Source organism: Trifolium pratense, linkage group LG6 (assembly GCF_020283565.1).
Source record: "Trifolium pratense cultivar HEN17-A07 linkage group LG6, ARS_RC_1.1, whole genome shotgun sequence".
Lineage (NCBI taxonomy): Eukaryota > Viridiplantae > Streptophyta > Magnoliopsida > Fabales > Fabaceae > Trifolium > Trifolium pratense.
In genome coordinates, this window is record NC_060064.1 from 36681407 (window position 1) to 36701220 (window position 19814).

Here is a 19814-nt window from a genome sequence, read left to right on the forward strand (position 1 = left end):
TTCCATTGTTCACTATATTTCTAATTGCTCTCATAACAATTGCGGCAGATCTTGCATCTAGTCCAAGTACTCCTATGAATTACAAATGTGTGTGTGAGCGCGTGTGCCACTGTGTGCGCATGCGTGCGTGTGCATGCCAAGTACTCATGAGAATTGGAAGTTAAGTATTTAACTAACTTATGTGTTGTTTGCAGCAGATTAAAGTTGATAATATACATAATTTGTAGGAGTATTTTTTTACCAAAAGAAATATTTTAATAAAATTTAAAAGCCACGTGTTAATGTTTGCTTTAGGCCACACAATCTATTGTGCCGGCCATGTGAAAGAATTCGACTTATTTTTCTTTTTCTGTTTTTTTTTTTTTTACATGAGAGGGCCAAAAAGGCCCATATTCTTTTTTGGTAAGGCAAAAAGGCCCATATAAGAGAGAGAATAAAAAAGACAAACTATATAATAGTAATTTATATTAAATGAATTTCCTTTTTTTGTTTTTTTGCATTGAATGAATTTCCTTTTTTTTTTTTGACGGAATTAAATGAATTTCCTAAGTAATTTAACAACCCAATTTCCTCGCTTATATATATATATAAAAAAAACCCAATTTCCTCGTGCAGAAATTCTGGAAGATTATTTGGTGTGAGCAATTCAATATTGGTGACGAGAATAATCCACGAAGCATTAGAAGAAGAGGCACGTGTAAGGTACGAGAAGATAATAGTTATGTTTGTGTGGGTTAAAACATGTTGCATCTCAATTTCATGAAAACATTTTCCTTTGTTTGTTTGTGATAATAATGCATCAATATTTTTCTTATGGATGAATATGCTTCTCATGTAATGGTTGGTGCAGTTTTTATTTATCATGTTTTATTTTATGTGAAAAAGGTAATGACAATGATTTTCTAAGTACTTTACTGTAACATTTTTGGACCGTCAACTCTTAACCAAGCGAAACAGCTCACCAAGTATTTGATGTTTTGCTTCAAAAGCTTTGTCCACCACTTAATTCATATCCAATATAAAAACTTTTATTTATTTATTTGGATGAAAAATAAATAATTTTGATTCCATATGAAATAATACAGAAGATCCGATCAACATAACTCAGTTACTAGGGACATTGTAATATGGAGAGGCCGAGGTTCAAAACTGATATTCTCCAAATATTTAACTTAAGGGATGAAAGCCTAACCACTAAGCGACAGACAAAAAAAGATATGCACATAGGAACTTTTAAGTAAGTGGTTAGGGTTCCATCATGACCTATGAAGCATATACACTCTTTGAATTAGGCGTGTCCCGGTGTCAGATAGGCATCTGTGTCAGACACCGACACGGCGACACGACATAAACACTTGTGATTACATAAAATTATGTCATTTTCTCAAATTTTAATTGGTGTTGACGTGTCAGTGTCTATTTCGGGTCCGATGTCTATATTTGTGTTCGTGCTTCATTGATCCTGACTCTTGCGTACAGAAAAAGTTCGGTTGGAATAGGAGAATCCACCGCAAATTCAGTTGAAAAAACAAAATTCACTTTGTTTGCCTAACAGCTTCTTGACAGATGCTAGAAAAGAAAATAATACACAAGAATATTATAGCATTCATATTCAAGTGTAAAGGATAACCTATAGTTTTTCCCCTATATATATAATAAGAGAACCCTAGTTGTATTTATAAAAATCAAATTGTTCTGATTTGTTGTCTACTGCTACAAAATTCTTTCCTGTCATCTGATAACTCTCCACTATCTAAAAAGGTATTGCCTTTTTCTTTTTTAATTAAAGGGTATTGCTTCTTTCTTCTCCTTTCTGCTATAGTTATGCTAATTAATCTTCTGTTTCAAAAATCAATGTTTTTCTAAGTTCTAAGTTTTTTCTCTGATGTAGTAGTTTCTAACCTTTTCTTTCTTTCCATTTTTTCCAGGTGTTTTAGATTGTATAAGTGACAATCATATAAAAGTGATTCATATCCTCAATCATCATCAATTAATCAGAAAACATGTTGCTAAGAAGCTCTTCAACACCACTTCTTGGTTCCCTCTTATCTTCTAGTTCCTTCACAGATAGTCCTAATCATCATACTCATATGATTCACCTTGAAACATGTCATGCAGTTAAGCAACTTCCACCATCAACCACTTCACTCCAACATCATCATAATCACAAACTTTCATGCACTTCTTCTCCAATTTCTCCTTCCATATCTGATCTTGAAAGGCAAAACAAAGGCTTAATTAGAAGAGTTCAATCTGAAGGGAACTTGGAAGACTTGGCCTATGCTACTTGCAATTACAATGAAGATAGTTTCAGTTTAATGGATCCTCCTTCTAAGAGGTATTCAGGTAGACAAAGAGGCTTGGCACTTGAGACCATTCCATCTTTCTCTCTTTCGAAGCAAACCGGCTTGCGTGAAGAAGAGGAAGATGTGGAAGAAAGTGATATAGAAGATGAAGGATATGATGAGTTCAGTGTGATGAATAGGATGATGGTGAGTGCAGACTTGGATAGAGTTTGCAGGGTGAGTTTTGATGAAGAGGGAGAGTTTGGTGATAAAGAAATGTATCTTGCAAAGGGACTTGGTGTTAGTGTTGATTTCTGTGGTGGTGGTGGTGATGGCATAGGTGGTGACTGCAGGGGAGGAGGCAATGGAGGTGGTGATTATAATTCTATGGGTTCTGAAAGGAATGATGGAGATAATAATGATAATCATGGGGTGGAAGAATATTACAAGAAAATGGTGCAGCAAAATCCAGGGAATCCATTGTTTCTGAGGAATTATGCTCAGTTTCTGTATCAGGTAACTTCTATTTCCTTCTGTTTGGATAAACAACTTAATTAAGCACTTATATATATCACAAACACTTATCATATAAATGCATATACATAAGCTATTGTTATAACAAACAGATAAAATAAAGGCAAAGACTTTTATATAAGTTATAATTTGTTTTCATAAGCTATGTTGGAGAGTTTATGAAAATAAGTTGAAAACAACTTATGACATACCATAAACTGTTTGCAGAAGTTCTCTCAAACGGTCTCACTAGTGCTCATGACAGTAGATAAACTCAAATAAGTCAATCCAAAAGAGGTCGATACTATACTACTATTCGTGTCGAATGCAAAATTGATGTTGTTTTGACTTTTGACAGTTCAAACAAGACCTTGAAGGAGCAGAAGAGTATTATTCTAGAGCCATACTAGCAGACCCAAATGATGGAGAAGTTTTATCACAGTATGGGAAACTAATTTGGGAGCTACATCATGACCAAGAAAGAGCCTCTAGCTATTTCGAACGAGCAGTACAAGCTTCTCCTGATGACAGGTACAAATACAATATCAGTCATAACATTCAATTCAGATTATTGTTATACTTTTTATCAAGTTGGAAAACCATTCTAACAATAGCTTATTGTTTCATGATATGATATCAGCCATGTACAAGCAGCATATGCAAGTTTCCTTTGGGACACAGAAGAAGATGAAGGTTGCAATGAGTCACAATGTTTACCTCAACATTTTCATCTTGGAGCTATGGCAACTACCGGTGCTTAGAAGAGATGTGATATGATGAATCAACGAATCAACAGAATATGTAAATAATTTAGAAATGCTACAAGTTTGTAAGCAAACCATTCGGTTTAATCAATTAAATGTCGTATTTGGGGACTGATTGATTCTAATACTTTGCATCAATACGCTCCAAGTTAAGAAAGAAAAAATGAGATTACAAAGAGGAAATGACATTATTTTGTCTTGACCCTCTTGATAATCTAGAATTCAATTCGATCTAACGATAAGTAAAACATGATTAATGATTGTTTTAGCCAGAAAGCAAACTCGAGTTAAAAGAGTAAATAGCACAAGGACAAATGTTTCATCCATTTCATCCGGTGTTGTCAAATATCGGCCATATGTTTCCTTTTTGACACCCGCCGTGGAAGGATGGCGGACCATGACATTTTATGGCAGGAAATCCGCCATCGATGACACTAACCTCATCATCATTCATCACTACAAAGATAAAAGCACAGATTGTGGATTTGAGTCCCATCGCGGTCAAATTTAACAATTTTTTCAATTATTTTATTTTTCGATTTTGTATATAAAAATAAAATAAAAAAACGATAAAAGCACAGAGAATAAGTGAGGATGTGTTTCTTTAACAATTTCAAGAGGAAAACTGGATTTTTTTTGTGGTACATCTCTTTAAGTTCAACTAGAGCTGTAAAAAGGGCCTTAAGAGGCCGGCCCTTTAAGGGGCGGACCCACTTATTCCTGATTATTAATTTTATTTAAATTTTAAACAATTTTTCTAGTGTCGTGAACTTATTCTCTTTTTCTTCAATCAGCACTGTCCACGATCGGCACCCTAAAAAAACTGTGTTTAAAATTTAAATAAAATTAATAATCAGGAATAAGTGGGTCCGCCCCTTAAAGGGCCGGCCCCTTAAGACCCTTTTTACAGCTCTAAGTTCAACACTTGTTTCAAACCAATTTTGCAGTTGTTATCATTTTATTTAACAATGATAATAAATAACATAACAAGATTATAAAAATGAAACATCACAGAAAAGCAAGATTATTCAACAACAATAAAAGACAAACAGAATGACTATAACAAGACAAACAAAATATTCACATTGTCAGCATAATGTATGTGTGATAACTGATAAGCATAAACATAAGGACATATTTGTAATTTTAAACAAAAACTTAAGCTACTAATTTCACCCTCTTTGTGTTTGACTGAGTTTGAGTGAGCACTATGTCTGGTGATTTCCTTCCTGAAAATTCAATTGTGGTAAGTTCACTCTTTGATTCAATCATTTCCTTTTCATCTTTGAAGCTTAAAAATTGAATCTTTTTTGTGTTTATGCAGGTGGGGTGTGGAGCTGTGGGATTGGATTTGTTGGCCACTGTTGCTGCTTTTCCTCAGCCAGATCAAAAAATCAGAAGCACTTCCTTCAAGGTAACTTAATTACTTTCTTCTTTTCTTTTTCCATCAGAAGCACTTAAACTTGTAAATAATTTTTAATTACATCTTGAATTTAGGTATTTCATTGCAAATTATTGAAAGTTCACAATAACTAAATACAAAATTATTGTACTAAAAAAATACAAAATTATTTCAAACTTTGTAGATTCAATTAATTTACTTTTAAAATTTAGGGACCTAAATATAATTATTAACAAGTTTAGGGGCCTAATTACAATTTTTTTACTTCATAAACCTGTTTAAAAATCTCCAAATAGGGATCTTGAGAGTAATTCAACTTTTGTTATTGTGTGTGTTTCCTCTTTTAAATATAATAATAATTTGAAGCAAATCTGAAATCTAATTATATTGAAAAACTACTTTTAGTAGCTTCTGGAAAATAATATGATTTTAAAGAGTGTGGTTGGTTTGGATGATATTTTTTTATAAAAAATAATTATAAATAGTTTTTTCTATGTAATCTAAAAATCACATTTCTTTAGAGATTCCTGTAAGTTCAATCTAACATTTTTTCTGTAGACTCAAGGAGGTGGTAACACAGGCAATGCCTTAACCTGCGCGGCTCGCTTGGGCCTCAAGCCAAGGATCATCTCCAAGGTTTTTAACCATCACACACTCTATGCTTCTCTATTCTCTTCACAAATCTTGTGAGATATGACAAATTTTATTAACTTTTGTGTTTGTGTTATGCCTTCACATAAACCTGTTTGATACTCATTAGATAGCAGACGACACTCAAGGAAGGAGAATATTAGATGAACTACAGGCTGATGGCGTGGATACCTCCTTTATAGTGGTAATTTTCTCACAATATTATGATTTGGGATCTTAATGATTGTTTTGGTTTTTGAAATACACAGCATTTTTAGTGTCACCATCCGAGACTGAATTTAAGTTTGCAATAGAAACCTTTTACTACATAGCAATATATATAACCCAATGATCAGAGTTTACTCTTTAGCTACTTATATTTGTTTCTTCCAAATATTTCTAATGCATGTGGTATTCATCGTTGCTATTTAGTGAGCTTCTTCTTATTTGCAGGTATCTAAGGAAGGCACTTCACCATTTACCTATATCATTGTTGACAACCAAACGTAATGGTCATTGGTTTGGTCCTTCTTTTAATCTTAAAAACTAAGTACTATCATGATTTGTTTTATATTAAGATCTTCAAGGATTTGATGTTAATGCGGCTATTGAAAATATATTTGTACCTTGACTAGTTTTTAATGTAATGTTTCAGCAAGTCGCGTACTTGTTTACATACACCAGGATTTCCTCCAATGAAACCAGCTGATCTTACCGAATCAAGTTTGTTATCTGCGTTGAATGGAACGAAAATTGCTTATTTAGATGGGAGATTGCATGAAACTGCTCTAGTTGTTGCGCACGAGGTTATTATTTGCATAAATTTGCTCGATGTTGATCAGCAAATGATTTCACCTTTTGTTTTCTATCTGAAACTTCGTGATATTCATGTTTTTTCATGACAGTAGAGCTTACTCTGATAAGAAATTAAACAAAATTTTATACTTTTCAGTACAGGCGGTTAAGAAGAATATACCTATCTTAATGGATGCAGAAAGGCCAAGAGAAGGGTTGGATGATCTCATCAAAGTAGTTGATTATGTTGTATGCGCTGCACAGTTTCCGCAGGCAAGTTCATCGTTTTCATTAGAAGTGATATATTGTAACAGAAGTATACTACTTTTTGTGAAGTATACTAAGCTTTATTTTCACCAATTATATTATCTTTTTGTGACTGTGAAGATATACTACTTTTCTGACCCCAATCATACATCCATTGTCCTTTTTTGCTTGCTAAATTTTTTATAAATTCAAATAAATATTTGTCATTTGCTTTGTTGCACCTATTTTTGTTGATAGGTATGGACAGAGGCAGCAACTGTTCCAAAAGCACTTGTTTCTATGCTTCTAAGGTTGCCAAAAGTCAAATTTGTGATTGTAACTTTGGGAAAAGATGGTTGTATAATGCTTGAGAGAACTGCTAATGGTTAGTACATACTCCTATTCCTTTGTTGGACTTTTTGGAAATTAGAGTTTTGCGTCGAGTAATAATTTTATGTTGTATTTTCTCTTAATGTATACACTAAACAGTGTTCTTTGCACTTATTTTGCTTTTCTGGCAGAGGTTCCATCCACAGAAGAAGAAATGGATGTTGACCAATTACTGGAATCTCTGGAAACAAAAAAGAATGCGAGCATTAACATTCCAACCTGCATATCATCGGTAATCTTAATGAAACTTTCAAACTTTTTTTGACAGCTTCACTTTTACAAAAATGAAATCATGTTTTGCACATAATCTACTATAAAATACGATTGCAATAAAAATATTAGTCATATATTCTTGTATTTTTGAACTTATAAAGTGGATTGTAGCTGATTTGCATTTCCGGTACACTTGTATTATATTCTCTTTTCTTTACCTCCAGTCGGTGACAAATTTGCGAGCAGATGGTATAGGAACAATTTGTGGTAAGTTATATATCGGAACAGCTGAAAACATACCACCATACGAGCTTATTGATACCACTGGTGCTGGTGATGCATTCGCCGGAGCTGTTCTCTACGGTAATGTGCCAACTTTCTTCTATATCTTATTATTGTGAACCATGAATGGCCGTTGCTTTATTGTTTATAAACAATGTCCTTGATTGCTTTCAGCTATCTGCGCCAACTTCGCAACAGAGAAAATGCTATGCTTTGCTGCTAATGTGGTAAATAGTCCTGCACTCGAGTGCTAACTAAAAAAATTGGATTACTTTGTGTGTAAGAAGCTTATGCCTTGCTATGTTAATTGCAGGCAGCTGCTAAGTGCAGAGCTCTAGGGGCGCGAAGTGGTCTTCCTCGCTACAACGATCAGTGCCTAGCATCCTTCAGGGAGTAGCTTTACCAAGTTAGATCGATGAAAGGAATGATAAATTATATTGGTCAACTGTTTTAGATATTGGTTTCATTCCTTGTTTTACAAGTGTGTGTTTTCATGAATGATATCTGCCATGTAAATGCAGCATATGCAAGTTTCCTTTGGGACACAGAGGAAGATGAAGGTTGCAATGAGTCACAATGTTTACCTCAACATTTTCATCTTGGAGCAATGGCAACTACCGGTGCTTAGAAGAGATGTGATATAATGAATCGACGAAGTTTCTGTTGCGAGAAACAAAGACATTCTATTCTAATAATTGAAATAACAAACTGATGTGTAGCTTTGAGTTTCTTTTGCACAATATGTAAATAATTTAGAAATGCTACAAGTTTGTAAGCAAACCATTCGGTTTAATCAATTAAATGTCGTACTTGGGGACTGATTCTAATACTTCGCATCAATACACTCCAACTTAAGAAAGAAAAACTGAGATTCCAAAGAGGAAATGACATTGTTTTTATGTCTTGGCCCTCTTGTTTTAAAGGGAAATACGTCCTGATAATCTAGAATTCAATTCGATCTAACAATAAGTAAAACATGACTAATGATTGTTTTAGCCAGAAAGCGAACTCAAGTAAAAAGAGGAAATAACACAATGACAAATGTTTCATCATGTGTTGTCAAATATCGGCCATATGTTTCTTTTTTGACACCCGACATGGAAAAGGATGGCAGCCCGTGACATTTTATGGCAGGCAATCCGCCATCGATGACACTAACCTCGTCATCATTCATCACTACAAAGATAAAAGCACAGAGAATAAGAGAAGTAATTAATCACATAAATAACATAACAAGATTATCAAAATGAAACATCACAGAAAAGCTAGATTATTCAACAGCAATAAAAGACAGACAGTATATTCACATTGTCAGCATAATGTATGTGTGATAACTGATAAGCATAAACATAAGGACATATTTGCAATTTTGAAAATAAATTTAAGCTACTATATATTTTTTTATAATCATAAGACTTAACGAATAATCTTTCACCCTCTTTGTGTTTGACTGAGTTTGAGTGAGCACTATGTCTGGTGATTTACTTCCTGAAAACTCAATTGTGGTAAGTCCACTCTTTGATTCAATCACTCTCTTTTCATCTTTGAAGCTTAAAAATGGAATCTTTTTTGTGTTTATGCAGGTGGGGTGTGGAGGTGTGGGCTTGGATTTGTTGGCCACTGTTGCTGCTTTTCCTCAGCCAGATCAAAAAATCAGAAGCACTTCCTTCAAGGTAACTCAACTTTTCTTTTTCCATCAGAAGCACTTATGAATTAAAAATAGTTATAATTGGATTATGAAGTTGTAAATACTCTTTAATTGGATAGTTAAACTTTTAAATAATTTGTAATTATTACATCTTGAATTTAGGTATTTGATTGCAAATTATTGAAATTTCACAATAACTAAAGTACAAAATTATTTACAACTTTGTAGATTCAATTAATTTACTTATAAAATTTATGGACCTAAATATAAATTATTAACAAGTTCAGGGACCTAATTAATATTTTTTTTACTTCATAAACCTATTTAAAAATCTCCAAATAGGGATCTTGAGGGTAATTCAACTCTTGTTATTGTGTTTGTTTCCCCTTTTAAATATAATCATAATTTGAAGCAAATCTGAAATCTAATTATATAGTAGCTTATGGAAAATAATTTGATTTTAAAATGTGTGGTTGGGTTGGATGATATTTTTTATAAAAAATAATTATAAATGTAGACAAACAGAACTTAGTTTCTTTATGTAATCTAAAAGTCATATTTCTTTAAAGATTCTTGTAAGTTGAATTTACATTTTTTCTGTAGATTCAAGGAGGTGGTAACACTGGCAATGCCTTAACCTGCGTGGCTCGCTTGGGCCTCAAACCAAGGATTATCTCCAAGGTTTTTAACTATCACACACACTCTATGCATCTCTATTCTCTTCACAAATCATGTGAGATATGACAATATTTAGTAACTTTTGTGTTTTTGTTATGACTTCACATAAACCTGTTCGATACTCATTAGATAGCAGACGATACTCAAGGAAGGAGCATATTAGATGAACTACAGGCTGATGGTGTAGATACCTCCTTTATAGTGGTAATTTTCTCACATTGTTTTTTGTGATACACATTGTATTTTTGGTGCTGCGGTCGACCAAGATTGAGTTGGATCTTGAATTTTTAAGCTTGTTGTCATAGGATTTAAGTTTGCAATTAAAACTTTTTGCAATATGGCGATATATAAATCCATGATCAAAGTTTACTCTTTGGTGACTTATATTTGTTTAGTTTCTTTTAAATATTTTAATGCATATGCTACTTTTCGTTTTCTATTGAGCTTCTTATTTGCAGGTATCTAAGGAAGGCACTTCACCATTTACATATATCATTGTTGACAACCAAACGTAATGTTCATTGGCCTAACCATTGTTTTATTTACTTATCACCATGACACCATCCTTAGTAGAAACAAATGATTATATAAAGCAATAAGCATTTTTGGTTCATATTTTCATTTGTAATATAAAAATCACTTCACATGAAGTTTCTGCTCTAGTTGTTTACATACTTGACAATACATGAAACCGTTGTTTTAATCCGCAGAAATTTCATGGATGAGAAAGAATATTTGTGCATTCTTATTAAGAATAAAAACTATGCTCTATATCATGATTGATAATAATAAGATCTTCAAAGAATTGCAGTTAATGCAAATTTTGAAAATTTTATTTGTAACTTGACTAATTTGTATTGTAATGTTTCAGCAAGTCGCGTACTTGTATATATACCCCGGGATTTCCTCCAATGAAACCAGATGATCTTACCGAATCAAGTTTGTTATCTGCATTGAATGGAACGAAAATTGCTTATTTAGATGGGAGATTTCACGAAACTGCTCTAGTTGTTGCACACGAGGTTATTATTTGCATAACTTTTGCTCGATGTTTCTCAGCAAATGATTTCACATTTTGTTGTTTATCTGAAAATTTATTAAATCACTTGCTTATCTTATTTTCTACTACTAAAGGAGGTTGAGAATGAGACGGTAGAGCTTCGTGTGATAAGAAATTAAACAAAATTTTATACTTTTCAGTACAGGCGATTAGGAAGAATATACCTATCTTAATGGATGCAGAAAGGCCAAGAGAAGGATTGGATGATCTCATCAAAGTAGTTGATTATGTTGTATGCGCTGCACAGTTTCCGCAGGTAAGTTCATTGTTTTCATTAGAAGTGATATATTGTAACAGCAATATAATACTAAACTTTATTTTCTTCAATTGTATAACCTTTTTGTGACTGTCAAGATATATTTACATTTCTGATCCCAATCATACATTCATTATCCTTTTTTGCTTGCTAAATTTTTTATAATTTCAAATAAATATTTGTCATTCCCTTCGTTGCACCTATTTTTGCTGATAGGTATGGACAGAGGCAGCAACTGTTCCAAAAGCACTTGTTTCTATGCTTCTAAGGTTGCCGAAAGTCAAATTTGTGATTGTAACTTTGGGAAAAGATGGTTGTATAATGCTTGAGAGAACTGCTAATGGTTAGTACATACTCCTATTCCTTTGTTGGACTCGTACGAAATTAGAGTTTTGCATCGAGTAATAATTCTATATTGTATTTTCTCTTACCCTATAGAGTTTTTTTTCCCACTTATTTTGCCTTTCTGGCAGAGGTTCCATCCACAGAAGAAGAAATGGATGTTGACAAATTACTGGAATCTCTCGAAACAAAAAAGAATGCGAGCATTAACATTCCAACCTGCATATCATCAGTAATCTTCATGAAAGCTTCAGTATTACAAAAATGAAATCATGTTTTGCTTCAGTATAAAATATGATTGAAACAAAAATATAAGTCACATATTCATGTATTTTTTAACTTATAAAGTGGATCGTATTCATAGCTGATTTGCATTTTTGGTACACTTATATTCTCTTTTCTTTACCTCCAGTTGGCGACAAATTTGCGAGCAGATGGTATAGGAACAATTTGTGGTAAGTTATACATCGGAACAGCTGAAAACATACCACCACACGAGCTTATTGATACCACTGGTGCTGGTGATGCATTCGTCGGAGCTGTTCTCTACGGTAATGTGCTAACTTTGTTCTATATCTTAGTATTGTGAACCATGTATGTCCATTGCTTTATTGTTTATAAACAATGTCCTTGATTGCTTTCAGCTATCTGCACCAACTTCGCAACAGAGAAAATGTTATGCTTTGCTGCTAATGTGGTAAATAGTCCTGCACTTGAGTGCTAACTAAAAAAAAATTGGATTACTTTGTGTGTAAGAAGCTTATGCTTTGTTATGTTAATTGCAGGCAGCTGCTAAGTGTAGAGCTCTAGGGGCGCGAAGTGGTCTTCCTCGCTACAACGACCAGCGCTTAGCATCATTCATGGAGTAGCTTTACCAATCTAGACCGATGATATTGGTCCATTGTTTAGATGTTGATTTCATTCCTTGTCTTATTTTTAATTGTTAAGTTGGTGTAATTATGCAAATCTAACTAAACTATTGGAAAAGGAACTCTTTCCATGAATTGTCATGAAATCATTTGAAATTGTTACACAAAAAAGGATGCTTCTACACTTGTTGAAAACATGCCCGTGTAGTTATATGCAATGTCATTTGGGTATGTAGCCGGCATCTACAAGATGTTTTCCGTACCGTAGATTATATGCAATGTCGACACAATGTGACTCGTTTATTAATCAAATGGGTACATGGATAGGGGACGATTGGACTTGGGAGCTAAGTTGGAGGAGGGTTTTTTTTTGTTTGAGAAGAAACCTTGTTTCTCAACCTTCACAACACAATTCGCCAAATTAAAATTTCTAGAATTGTGGCCTTCTCTTGATTTGGCATTCGACAATTTAGTCTATTTGAGGGACGAGAAATGGCTTTATCTTCCCCGCAAAATCAAAAGTGTAGAGGAAGTTGTGGATGCCATCAAACACATATCTTGATCCTGAATTTTAGCCTTGAAACTAAGATTATTATTTGATGTAAAATTACTACTTACTTGGAGTGATAAAATCGGTTTTGGTAGTTTAGAGATTTTTATCAAAAAAAAAATTGATGCAAAAAGAGTGTGGCTGCTGGGATTCAAGCCCAGGTCTCCACGGCCACAACGTGGAATTCTTACCACTAAACTACAGCCACTTTTGTTGACAATGAAAGTACGCGTTCGATTGATAAAGCGTTGTTTCAATGGTAAAAAAGAAAAAAAACGCAACTTTGGAAAAAATTATCGCCGTTGCCGGGGATCGAACCCGGGTCACCCGCGTGACAGGCGGGAATACTTACCACTATACTACAACGACTGATGTGTCAACTTTTAAATCAAATAAATACATATTCATTTATTAATATATTAATGAAGTTCAATTTTCATCGTCTTCTTCAATTGTGAGTTTCAGTAACTTTCCATTTCAAGCTTCAACGGAACCATCACCACGATCAACAACCGTTGATTCTCCGATGGCATGCATTTCAAAACCATTCAATAGCACCATCTTCCACTCACATTCATCCTCTCAATTTCCACGCCATCTCCATTCTAACGTATTCTTTTTTCTTCTATCACTCGTTTTTCCTTCAATTCAAATCTCATTTCTTCTGTTTCGCTTTTTCAGTCATTCACAATCCGTTGCACAAGTACCAAAATCAAATCCTCAACCGTTCATCCTCTTCCTCAAAATCACATCGTCGTAAGTTTCTCTCTCTCTCTCTCTCTCTCTCTCTCTCTATGCGCGCATGTGTAGTTAGTTATACAGATTTTATTGTGTACAGATCGGATGTGGAATGACGACGGTGGATTTCTTAGCTACTGTAGATGGATATCCGAAACCAGACGATAAGATCCGAACAACTTCCTCTAAGGTTCAAGGAGGTGGAAATGCTGGTAATGCTTTAACATGTGCAGCACGACTCGGATTGAAACCAAAAATCATCTCTAAGGTTTTTTTCAATTTCCTGATTTTTCTGAATCTGATTTGCACTGTTAAAACTGAATCTGATTTTTTAGTTTTGTTTATGTGTTTTCAATTAGGTTGGTGATGATGCACAAGGAAATAGCATATTGGAGGAACTAGAAGCTGATGGTGTTGATACTTCCTTTATTGTTGTAAGATTCACCTTGTGTGTTTAACTGTTTATGAATGGATGATTCTTGAACTCAAACTCGAAGCATTAAGCATGTATGTTCGTACAAAATTTGATTGATTATTATGAATAACTGTTTTTTCTATTGATTTTTACATGATCCAAGTGTTGTTTATCAAATTATCAGGATACAATTTGTCAATGTGATTGTTGATTTAAGGTTTTTAACTTTTTCATGATCTTTAACGAATGTTTGCAAACGAAGAAAAAAAAAAGGTTGATCGGTTCATAACCATATTTGTGTTTGTCAACCCGTAAAGATATGAAATTATCTTTCCTGTTAGTAAGTTGAAAGTTTATTGTTTTCATTTTTCAGGTATCAAAGGGTGGTAGTTCAACATTTTCATATGTACTTGTAGACAGCCAAACGTAAGGCAGTTGCTTGTATGTTTTACTCTTTACTTCCAACACCTTAATATTAGCACAACTTTCTTTAACAATATCAAGAAACCTGATGATTCAAAGCTTACAATGGTATTAAAGGAAAATATGATCTGGAATTGTACTCTCATGAACTTATGGTGGAGCTCTATTATATTTCAGCCAGTGCCCCATTTATTTAACATTATATCCGGAATATAAAATTATGCATAAACGTGCAAGTTCTCAATCCCCGTTTGTCATGTATATCAATTTTTTCATCTCACCATGACCCTTGCTAGCTAATAATGGCTGCTCTCCTGGTTATGCAGCTGTAATCTCTGGAAGTATATCTGTATTGACAATACTTCTACATCAGTTTGTTTTTTTTTCGTCGAATTAGAGGTCATTAAAATAGAAATATGTGATAAAACATATTTGAAGCAATCTACCTAGGATTTCAATAGTATAAGTGAGTCAAGTAATTATTAGTAATACTCTCAGAAAAACTCGCACAAGTATTTACACCCCTGGAGATCCTCCCTTGGTGCCAGATGATTTGTCTCGGTCAATGTTATTATCTGCATTTGATGGAGCAAGATTAGTATATTTTGATGGAATGTCTATGGAAGCTTCTCTATTTGTTGGACAAGAGGTAACCATCATCTCACTTGTGACCTTTTCCACCGTCACTGGATGACTTTTTAAGGCATGCATACCAGTAAACTATAAATTACTTTTAGCTGTCGGTTGTCATTTCAAAATCACTCAAGAAGACAAAAGAAATCATGCACAAAGCTTACTTGTTGGGGCTTTGATTTGTCGTGTTGGCGAGGTTTCTTTTTGTTTCCCAGCTTGGTGTATGGGAACTATAATATTATGATAGAAATAATACTTACTACACTTAGTCTGCATGAACTTGTTTCTCAAATTCTCAAGTTAACTCGTACAATCTTATGATTCTAGGCATCAAAATCGAGTTAGCTTGCTTACAGTATTGTTTCTGTGTAAACTCTTGTAGACTCACAAAAAAACGTATAGACTTGCATAGAATTGTGATTTTGAGGATGATTGAACGAGTCCACAACATAATAGCTATCTTCTCCTAGATGTGAATGAATATATAGAGGAGGTGAGTGATGCTACATTGAGTCCCAACCCCGCCATAATTCCTAGAGTAAACAAAGTCATAAACCGGGAGACATCAACAAACTCATTGTTGCGAGTGTGCCATGAACCCAAAAGGCCAAAGAGGTAAGTGAACCTAACTCTGATGGGCTAAACCCAGGTGTACCAAGTTGAATCCAGCTCCAAAGAGGGGAACCCAATCCTCCCGATGTTTCACTCTTTAGTAATGTTAAACTTTGTAACTTTTTTAATTTGTCCTGTGATTTTGAATTTGTAATGCTCATTTTCTATATTGGGTTGTGGACCTATTTCCTGTTTTGTGAATTTGTCAATCAATGCTTGTCTGTTGTGGTCTATTCTTTTGAATTTGACAACCTTGGTTATTGATTGAATTTTCAAGTACAGGCAGCTGGCAATAATATCCCTATTTTAGTTGAGGCAGAATCACCAAGGGAAGGGTTGGATGAGCTATTGAAGCTTGCTGATTTTGTTGTATGTTCAACAAGGTTTCCACAGGTAATATGAGGGGCTCACATGCATTTTTGCATGATTTGGACTGCATAAATTTGGATTCGTTAGTATGTTTATAGTAAGACTTGTTAGAAAATGTTTATCTTCTCAGCTTCCAGTAAAAGAGACATTGTTTTTCAACTTTCAACACTTCATGTCATCTTCATAATTTCAGCACCCCAAACAAAAAGTTTCTTCAATTTTGGCAATTCATTATGTTAGAAATAATATAAAACCATTGATATGGCTCTATCCTAACACCTTAAGGTTTTGAGATAATCGGTTATTTGACATGGTATCAGAGCCTCTATGACTAAGTGGTCTAGAGTTCGATTCCCGCTCCCCTCACTTTCTAATTAAAAAGTGGAATTTAAGCATATGGTAGGTGGGCCTATGCATTATCCACGCTTCAAGCCCAAGTGAGCTCTTGCGTGAGGGGGCGTGTTAGAAATAATATAAAACCATTGATATGGCTCTATCCTAACACCTTAAGGTTTTGAGATAATCGGTTATTTGACACATTATAGATTTACTTTTTAACTCTTGTATTTTGTCATGATAGCTCGAATTGCCTGTTAGGTAGGGTGCGCCTCTAATTGCATATATAATGAGTCCACGTGATTCTGTTGGTTCATCTTTATTGGTGTTCATTTGGGATTTGGTTTCTGTTAGGCTTGGACACAGGCACCATCTATCCCGAGTGCAATGGTTTCAATTCTTTTAAGATTGCCAAATGTCAAGTTTGTGATTGTGACTCTGGGTGAAGATGGCTGTCTAATGTTGGAAAGAAGTACAAATGGTGAACACAAAATGAATTTTTCAATTCACTTTTTTAATTTTACTTATTGAAGGAAGGGCATAATATTCTAAAGTATTATTGCTTTGAATCACACTCTCTTTTCTTTGAGCAAATGTAACTTACTAGTTTAACGCTCTTTTGGACAGAGGATGCCGATCTAGAAGAAAGGAATGTAGAGAATTTCTTAGAACTCTTGTGCAAAGAGAAAGACGATAGCTTGGCTATTCCAACCTGTATACCGTCGGTAAAATATTGTTGAACCTATAACTCCTTCAACTTTTAATCTGGAGATATATTCTAAAATTCCAGTTTGAGTTTAAATATATATTTTTTGTTTGAACAAAAGAATAAAATTTTAAGACAAAGATGATAATTTGCAAAGAGAAAGGAGAATTATATGGCTAATTCAAAAGAATCTTGTCAAATTTCATAACTCACTAGTTTTCTGTTCAGCGGGAATTACAGCCCATGCAAAAGCCAGCATGGAAGTAAAACCATGCGCTTAAATTTTAGTATGTGTGTCTCCCATGAGATAAATTGGAAGGAATATCACTACATTGATATGTGAAAAGTATTACTGTTCAGTTTCATTTTGCTATATGTGTCAATGTCAATTGACACCAAGAATTATATCAATATATAAGTTGAAATGGTTGAGGGAAACATGTTCTTTTTATGATCTTAATATCAAGAATCTAAATCTATGGCACACTTGTAAGGATTCAATTTTGTATTTAATTACATATATAGTATATAATTTATGTGTATTGTTTAAGAAATGATGAGTTGAATAATATTAAAAATTGAAAATAAAATCAAATATATTCATCAAGTATAACGCTACTCAAGTTTGAAATATTAAAATCACCAACATAAGTCGGGGGACAACCTGAGTTTTAGTACCGGATTCCATAGTCAGACCTACATTAGTCCAATTCCATGTCAATTGATTTTTTCTTTTTGACGTTAAATTCTATGTCAAATTGATAATAGTGTTAAATACCTAAAATAAATTCTCTTCCTCTTATCTTCAACCATTGGATTTCTCAGGTGGCTACAAAATTAAGATCAAATGGAATAGGGACAGTTTGTGGGAGATTCTTTATTGGAACAGCAGAAAAGATACCAGATTCTGAACTGATTGATACAACTGGTGCCGGGGATGCATTTATCGGAGCTATTATGTACGGTAGGTGCAGTCACCGACCTGATATGTTTTTTTCTAAGCTTGTTACTCAAGACTTCAACTGGATATTTATGTTTGGTAGAAGTAGAACTATATCACATATTCTCAATGGTTTGGGACATATATCATACTTGGGAATAGCTCAAATTTAGCCATCTAAAAGATAGTTTTGAAGTTACATAAATGACACACTTGCCATCTCTGCATGTTTACAGTTGTTGGAAGTTTTTCTGGGTACAATGGACATTTATAGTTTCAGGGTAATTGATTTTGCTCCGACTTGTTTTGTTTACAGCAATCTGCTCAAACATGGTACCCGAGAAAATGTTACCGTTTGCTGCTCAAGTGGTAAGCTGTGTAAAACAAATGTCATTCATGTTACAGAGGCATTTCAAATTGAAGTAAGAAAATATAATGTTGGATGTTTTTTTGTATAATTTCAATGTGATGACTGCAGGCAGCGGCCAAGTGTAGAGCTTTGGGAGCTCGAACTGGTCTTCCGCATCGAACAGATCCACGCTTGGCATCCTTTCTATGCTAAATGAGAGACAGCTAGTATTCCTGTCATTCTGTCAAGGAAGTTCAACTCTGTTGTAATGGTCATGTTTACTTTGCGGTTCTTTATTCATGTCTTCTAAAATGTCCATTAGTTTGTAAATGCGTATAAAAAGGGCCGGAGAAAGTAAAAAATAGTATGAATTGTCTTATTTTAACCTCAAAACAGCCGGAGAAAGTAAAAAATAGTATGAATTGTCTTATTTTAACCTCAAAACAGCGACTGTAAAAATTTCAAGTATGGAGTAAAGTGATAACTAGTACTCCTAACCTCAGAAGTAGTACATTACTGCTTTTCTGTCTTGTCCCATCACCATCATAAATAAAAAACAAAAGAAAAATTTAAAAATTTTACCATGTAAGGCGGCCCTGTCTCCGGTGCGCACCCTTGATAGGTCTCGGACGGTACGCATGCAGAAAAACCGGATCTTGATGGAATATTCCGCTGACACGGATTTAAAATTTTAATTAATAAATTTGATTGTTCCACTATCTAAGGGGTAAAATTGGAATTTCATTTAACTATATTTTCTATAAGAGCACCGCTATTTACCACAAAAGAAACTTTCACGAGAATCACGACATGATGTATCTCACGCTCAAGATTACGCCACATGCCTTTTTTAATTTTTATTTCTTTAAAACAAATCAGAAGATCCAAGTCCATTCCTTTGTTTCCTTGCCCGACCCATTCCTAGGCAAACGACCCACCATCTCCGTTTTACCGTCGGCCAGTGTTCATCTCATCGCTATATTCAGAGCACCGCCACCATCTCTCGCCGTCATCGTCCTTCACAATATAAATAAGAGGCATCAATTGATAGTTCTCTGCAAGGTATAAAGCAAGTGGCAGATTTCATGCAATCAAAATAAGAGGCATCAATTGTTGAATAAATCACATCACAATTTTTTTCTAATTCGAACTTCGTTCATCCCACTTATTCACCTTAAGCGCGAAATTTCTAGTCACTAGGCTAATTGACAAAAAAAAAATAACATTACTTTTATTTTGTGAATTTTATCTCTTTAAAATTTGTATTAATTTTACCTGTTAATTAGGTGATAAGAAAATAATAATCTAGGAAGTGAACAACCGTGTGTGCATTTTTCAAAAATAATAAAAATATCAAAATAATTATATTT

The 19814-nt window shown here is 34.0% G+C and overlaps 4 protein-coding genes and 2 non-coding genes across 8 annotated transcripts; 4 read left to right on the plus strand and 2 right to left on the minus strand.

Moving 5' to 3' along the window:
• The first annotated feature begins 1469 nt into the window (after positions 1 to 1469).
• LOC123892506 lies at positions 1470 to 8341 on the plus strand. The gene is made up of 5 exons (XM_045942305.1): positions 1470 to 1761; positions 1929 to 2801; positions 3157 to 3329; positions 3439 to 3592; positions 8189 to 8341. The coding sequence occupies exons 2-4, from the start codon at positions 2004 to 2006 to the stop codon at positions 3557 to 3559; spliced, it is 1092 nt and encodes a 363-aa protein (XP_045798261.1). The 5' UTR covers positions 1470 to 1761; positions 1929 to 2003; the 3' UTR covers positions 3560 to 3592; positions 8189 to 8341.
• Positions 4565 to 8341, plus strand: LOC123892505 (ribokinase-like). The gene is made up of 12 exons (XM_045942304.1): positions 4565 to 4808; positions 4887 to 4976; positions 5523 to 5600; positions 5725 to 5799; positions 6048 to 6100; positions 6250 to 6400; positions 6552 to 6662; positions 6894 to 7020; positions 7157 to 7257; positions 7463 to 7601; positions 7695 to 7747; positions 7834 to 8341. Exons 1-12 carry the CDS (start codon positions 4773 to 4775, stop codon positions 7915 to 7917), a joined length of 1098 nt encoding a protein of 365 aa, XP_045798260.1. The 5' UTR covers positions 4565 to 4772; the 3' UTR covers positions 7918 to 8341.
• Positions 8342 to 8645: 304 nt separating this feature from the next.
• LOC123892504 (ribokinase-like) lies at positions 8646 to 12602 on the plus strand. 3 transcript variants are annotated; one of them, XM_045942301.1, is made up of 12 exons: positions 8646 to 9025; positions 9104 to 9193; positions 9772 to 9849; positions 9976 to 10050; positions 10305 to 10357; positions 10718 to 10868; positions 11052 to 11162; positions 11379 to 11505; positions 11636 to 11757; positions 11917 to 12055; positions 12149 to 12201; positions 12290 to 12602. In XM_045942301.1, exons 1-12 carry the CDS (start codon positions 8990 to 8992, stop codon positions 12371 to 12373), a joined length of 1119 nt encoding a protein of 372 aa, XP_045798257.1. In that variant the 5' UTR covers positions 8646 to 8989; the 3' UTR covers positions 12374 to 12602. The 3 variants fall into 3 exon arrangements, with proteins under 3 accessions (XP_045798257.1, XP_045798259.1, XP_045798258.1); XM_045942303.1 differs by having other exon boundaries at positions 8647 to 9025; positions 12294 to 12602; XM_045942302.1 differs by having other exon boundaries at positions 8649 to 9025; positions 11636 to 11736; positions 12290 to 12601.
• A 457-nt stretch (positions 12603 to 13059) lies between these two features.
• Positions 13060 to 13131, minus strand: TRNAH-GUG. Its single transcript has one exon. It is a non-coding gene; the product is annotated as a tRNA-His (tRNA).
• An 89-nt stretch (positions 13132 to 13220) lies between these two features.
• Positions 13221 to 13292, minus strand: TRNAD-GUC. The gene has a single exon. It is a non-coding gene; the product is annotated as a tRNA-Asp (tRNA).
• Positions 13293 to 13361: 69 nt separating this feature from the next.
• LOC123892503 (ribokinase-like) lies at positions 13362 to 18941 on the plus strand. Its single transcript, XM_045942300.1, has 12 exons — positions 13362 to 13533; positions 13605 to 13679; positions 13762 to 13929; positions 14021 to 14095; positions 14450 to 14502; positions 14998 to 15148; positions 16027 to 16137; positions 16804 to 16930; positions 17077 to 17174; positions 17981 to 18119; positions 18412 to 18464; positions 18574 to 18941. Exons 1-12 carry the CDS (start codon positions 13450 to 13452, stop codon positions 18655 to 18657), a joined length of 1218 nt encoding a protein of 405 aa, XP_045798256.1. The 5' UTR covers positions 13362 to 13449; the 3' UTR covers positions 18658 to 18941.
• Positions 18942 to 19814: the final 873 nt, after the last annotated feature.

Coding starts and splice junctions, on each gene's coding strand:
- LOC123892506 (XM_045942305.1), top strand. CDS start 2,004: ATGTTGCTAAGAAGCTCTTCAACACCACTTCTTGGTTCCCTCTTATCT. Junction 2,802..3,156: donor ATGCTCAGTTTCTGTATCAG/GTAACTTCTATT, acceptor GACTTTTGACAG/TTCAAACAAGACCTTGAAGG. Junction 3,330..3,438: donor CAAGCTTCTCCTGATGACAG/GTACAAATACAA, acceptor ATATGATATCAG/CCATGTACAAGCAGCATATG.
- LOC123892505 (XM_045942304.1), top strand. CDS start 4,773: ATGTCTGGTGATTTCCTTCCTGAAAATTCAATTGTG. Junction 4,809..4,886: donor TTCCTGAAAATTCAATTGTG/GTAAGTTCACTC, acceptor GTGTTTATGCAG/GTGGGGTGTGGAGCTGTGGG. Junction 5,601..5,724: donor AGCCAAGGATCATCTCCAAG/GTTTTTAACCAT, acceptor GATACTCATTAG/ATAGCAGACGACACTCAAGG.
- LOC123892504 (XM_045942301.1), top strand. CDS start 8,990: ATGTCTGGTGATTTACTTCCTGAAAACTCAATTGTG. Junction 10,869..11,051: donor CTCTAGTTGTTGCACACGAG/GTTATTATTTGC, acceptor TTTTCAGTACAG/GCGATTAGGAAGAATATACC. Junction 11,758..11,916: donor TAATCTTCATGAAAGCTTCA/GTATTACAAAAA, acceptor CTTTACCTCCAG/TTGGCGACAAATTTGCGAGC.
- LOC123892503 (XM_045942300.1), top strand. CDS start 13,450: ATGGCATGCATTTCAAAACCATTCAATAGCACCATCTTCCACTCACAT. Junction 13,680..13,761: donor TTCCTCAAAATCACATCGTC/GTAAGTTTCTCT, acceptor TATTGTGTACAG/ATCGGATGTGGAATGACGAC. Junction 16,931..17,076: donor GTTGGAAAGAAGTACAAATG/GTGAACACAAAA, acceptor TCTTTTGGACAG/AGGATGCCGATCTAGAAGAA.